Source organism: Oncorhynchus nerka, unplaced genomic scaffold, assembly GCF_034236695.1.
Source record: "Oncorhynchus nerka isolate Pitt River unplaced genomic scaffold, Oner_Uvic_2.0 unplaced_scaffold_4632, whole genome shotgun sequence".
Lineage (NCBI taxonomy): Eukaryota > Metazoa > Chordata > Actinopteri > Salmoniformes > Salmonidae > Oncorhynchus > Oncorhynchus nerka.
Window position 1 is genome coordinate 10,516 of NW_027036670.1, and position 4,740 is coordinate 15,255.

A 4,740-nucleotide genomic window follows, 5' to 3' on the forward strand; every position below is an offset into this window, starting at 1 on the left:
GACCCCACCACATGATGCATGGTATTAGAGACAGCTCTAGAGACTAGAGACCCCACCATGATCCATGGTATTGGGAACAACTCTATAGAGACTAGAGACCCCACCATGATCCATGGTATTAGAGACAGCTCTATAGAGACCCCAGCATGATGCATGGTATTAGAGACAGCTCTATAGAGACACCACCATGATGCACGATATTAGAGACAGCTCTATAGAGACCCCACCATGACGCATGGTATTAGAGACAGCTCTATAGAGACTAGAGGGCCCACCATATTGCAGTGTAGGAGACAACTCTCTTAGGACCCCACACTCCTTGTGTATTCCAGAGACAGCTCTATAGAGACTAGAGACCCCACCATGATACATGGTATTGAAACAGCTCTATAGAGACTAGGGCCCGGCATGATACATGGTATTGAGTAGCTCTATAGAGACTAGAGACCCCACCATGATGCATGGTATTAGAGACAGCTCTATAGAGACTAGAACCCCACCATGATGCATGGTATTAGAGACAGCTCTATAGAGACCCACCATGATGCATGGTATTAGAGACAGCCTCTATAGAGACTAGAGACCCCACCATGATTACTGGTATTAGAGACAGCTCTATAGAGACTAGATACCCCACCATGATGCATGGTATTAGGGCAGCTCTATAGAGACTAGAGACACCACCATGATGCATGGTATTAGAGACAACTCTATAGAAACCACCATGATGCATGGTTTTAGAGACAGCTCTATAGAGACCCCAGCATGATACATGGTATTAGAGACAGCTCTATAGAGACCCCACCATGATGCATGGTATTAGAGACAGCTCTATAGAGACTAAAGACCCCACCATGATGCATGGTATTAGAGACAGCTCTATAGAGACTAGAGACCCCACCATGATGCATGGTATTAGAGACAGCTCTATAGAGACTAGAGACCCCACCATGATGCATGGTATTAGAGACAGCTCTATAGAGACTAGAGACCCCACCATGATGCATGGTATTAGAGACAGCTCTATAGAGACTAGATACCCCACCATGATGCATGGTATTAGAGACAGCTCTATAGAGACTAGAGACACCACCATGATGCATGGTATTAGAGACAGCTCTATAGAGACTAGAGACCCCACCATGATGCATGGTATTAGAGACAGCTCTATAGAGACTAGAGACCCACCATGATCCATGGTATTAGAGACAGCTCTATAGAGACTAGAGACCCCACCATGATACATGGTATTAGAGACAGCTCTATAGAGACCCCACCATGATACATGGTATTAGAGACAGCTCTATAGAAACCCCAGCATGATGCATGGTATTAGAGACAGCTCTATAGAGACCCCAGCATGATACATGGTATTAGAGACAGCTCTATAGAGACCCCAGCATGATACATGGTATTAGAGACAGCTCTATAGAGACCCCACCATGATACATGGTATTAGAGACAGATCTATAGAGACCCCAGCATGATACATGGTATTAGAGACAGCTCTATAGAGAGACCCTACCATGATGCATGGTATTAGAGGCAGCTCTATAGAGACCCCAGCATGATACATGGTATTAGAGACAGCTCTATAGAGACCCTACCATGATGCATGGTATTAGAGACAGCTCTATAGAGACCCCAGCATGATACATGGTATTAGAGACAGCTCTATAGAGACCCCACCATGATGCATGGTATAAGAGACAGCTCTATAGAGACTAGAGACCCCACCATGATCCATGGTATTAGAGACAGCTCTATAGAGACTAGAGACCCCACCATGATACATGGTATTAGAGACAGCTCTATAGAGACTAGAGACCCCACCATGATGCATGGTATTAGAGACAGCTCTATAGAGACTAGCGACAACACCATGATACATGGTATTAGAGACAGCTCTATAGAGACTAGAGACCCCACCATGATACATGGTATTAGAGACAGCTCTATAGAGACCCCAGCATGATACATGGTATTAGAGACAGCTCTGTAGAGACTAGAGACCCCACCATGATACATGGTATTAGAGACAGCTCTATAGAGACCCCAGCATGATACATGGTTTACATAATATTTTAATGTGACCCTTAATATAGCAGAGAAAACCAAACACTGTCAGCCTCTAATCAGAAGCAGCCGCTTGCCACTCCACACTGGGAGATCCCCTTACACACACACTCAGGGAAACGTCACACACACACACACACACACACACACACACACACACACACACACACACACACACACACACACACACACACACACACACACACACACACACACACACACACACACACACACACACACACACACACACTGTCATTCCAACATGGAGGCAGATCAAAGTTGACACCAGACCACAAACACAGGGAGAAGTGGGAGAGGAGATAAATGGTGCCTGTGGTCTGACAGGGGAGGGGTGAGGGAGGAGGGGGATCAGGTTCCCTACAGCCCATAGTATTAGTTCTGTTCTGTTCTGCTCTGCGGCCCCAAAAGACAAACACACTGCAGCCCTCCAGATGTTGTAAAACGGGGAATGGGACGTTCCCATTGGATTAGCGTAGTCACCTCAGAATCTGATTGGAGGATCTACTTGTCAGTCTCAGGACCTTCTGTTGATGTCAATTGCATGGCTGGATGGATGGATAAATACATGGATAAAATGTAGTTGAATGCTGTGTAACCTACCTACTGTGCTGTACTGTATACGTGTATTGTTAACCAGTCTGATATATAGCATGTGACTTCACTACAGGTGAATACCTGGAGAAGATGTGGTCAGGACGGGATAAACCTGATATTAAAGGCGAGTTGGAAAGAACGCCCATTACCTGAATATATATATATAGTATCTGAACAGTATATAGATGGTACTGAGATCTCTTCAGACCTCCTCTCACCACCATGTCTGTTTGAATCTGCAGTGGAGAGGGACAGCATGTCAGACGTATGTGGCCTGGGACAGCGCCCCCCCTCTCACCTGACCCCACCAACCCAGCTTGGAGGCTTACCCCTCAAGGTTGGACTAGGGGACCCCCAAACCCCCAGCCAGCAACAGGCCCTCCCCCACCTGTCTCAGCAGCACTCACCTCATGCCCAGCACCATCACAGCCCACCGCCCAGAGGCCAGGCGCCCCCTCCCGGTCCTCCGGCCTCCCTCCAACCCTTACTGGGCCCGGGCGGTCTCCTCTCCCCTCAGCTCAGCCCTCAGATGGTCAGGCAACAACTGGCCATGGCCCACCTCATCAACCAGCAGCTAGCTGTTAGCCGCCTGCTAGCCCACCAGCACGGTCCGCAGGCCCTCCACCAGCAGCAGCACCAACAGTTCCTCAACCACCCACCCATCCCACGCTCCTGCAAAGCCCCAGGAGGCCTCACCGATCCTGGGATGAATCCGTCGGCCGTGGAGGTCTGTCCGGACATCTACCATCAGGTCAGAGAGGAGCTGAAGAGGGCCAGCGTCTCTCAGGCTGTGTTCGCCAGGGTGGCCTTCAACCGCACACAGGTGAGACATCTACCTTCCCTTCCACTTCCATTTCTAAGCACTGAAACCTCCACTTAAGTTGAATTTTCACTTAATCTCCCATTGACATCAATACATCAATGCGGGTCTGATTTTTCAGGTTCTTTGGTCCACAGCACTAAAAGATCCGGAGCCCCCAAAGCTTCTGCACATGTTTATAGTACTTTACACACAGAGAACAGGCTACTCCGAGAACAGGCTACTCCGAGAACAGGCAGCTCAGTGAACAGGCTACTCAGAGAACTGGCTACTCTGAGAACAGGCTACTCTGAGAACAGGCTACTCCGAGAACAGGCTACTCCGAGAACAGGCTGCTCAGTGAACAGGCTACTCAGAGAACAGGCTACTCAGAGAACAGGCTACTCAGAGAACAGGCTACTCCGAGAACAGGCTGCTCAGTGAACAGGCTACTCCGAGAACAGGCTGCTCAGTGAACAGGCTACTCAGAGAACAGGCTACTCCGAGAACAGGCTGCTCAGTGAACAGGCTACTCAGAGAACAGGCTACTCAGAGAACAGGCTACTCAGAGAACAGGCTACTTAGAGAACAGGCTACTCCGAGTACAGGCTACTCCGAGTTCAGGCTACTCCGAGTTCAGGCTACTCCAATAACAGGCTACACAGGCCAATGGTTCTGGTGTTGTTTAATAAAGTTAGATCAAAGCAGAATCAATGTCTGCCAGATCACATAATGATCACAGTATTCTACATTACATAAACCAATATAATAGCCTAGTATAACTTTTCTGGAAGACAAAAAACAACAGCAAATTGTTTTCTCATGTGGCCAAAACTCAACAACACACGCCACTGGGCAAAATACTCAGGTAGGATGGCTGCAGTAGCCTGTTACAACACCTGCTCGCCTCCCTACCACTGAGGAAGTACAGTTCCCGCTCAGCCCAGTCAAAACTGTTCGCTGCTCTGGCCCCCCAATGGTGGAACAAACTCCCTCACGACGCCAGGACAGCGGAGTCAATCACCACCTTCCGGAGACACCTGAAACCCCACCTCTTTAAGGAATACCTAGGATAGGATGAAGTAACCCCCCTTAAAAGATTTAGATGCACTACTGTTCCACTGGATGTCATAAGGTGAATGCACCAATTTGTAAGTCGCTCTGGATAAGAGCGTCTGCTAAATGACTTAAATGTAAATGTAAATGCAGTTTGTTAGCACCATCTGCTCTAAGATTCGTTCACTCAGTCA

General features: G+C 48.2%; 1 protein-coding gene across 1 annotated transcript; it reads left to right on the top strand.

The window, feature by feature from the left end:
* Window positions 1-2,456: 2,456 nt before the first annotated feature.
* Window positions 2,457-3,514, top strand: LOC115121243 (DNA-binding protein SATB2-like; the record flags this gene model as incomplete). Its single annotated transcript, XM_065014201.1, has 2 exons — window positions 2,457-2,815; window positions 2,934-3,514. Coding segments are annotated over exons 1-2 (615 nt in total), but the record flags the coding sequence as incomplete, so codon positions are not given.
* Between the last annotated feature and the right edge of the window lie 1,226 nt (window positions 3,515-4,740).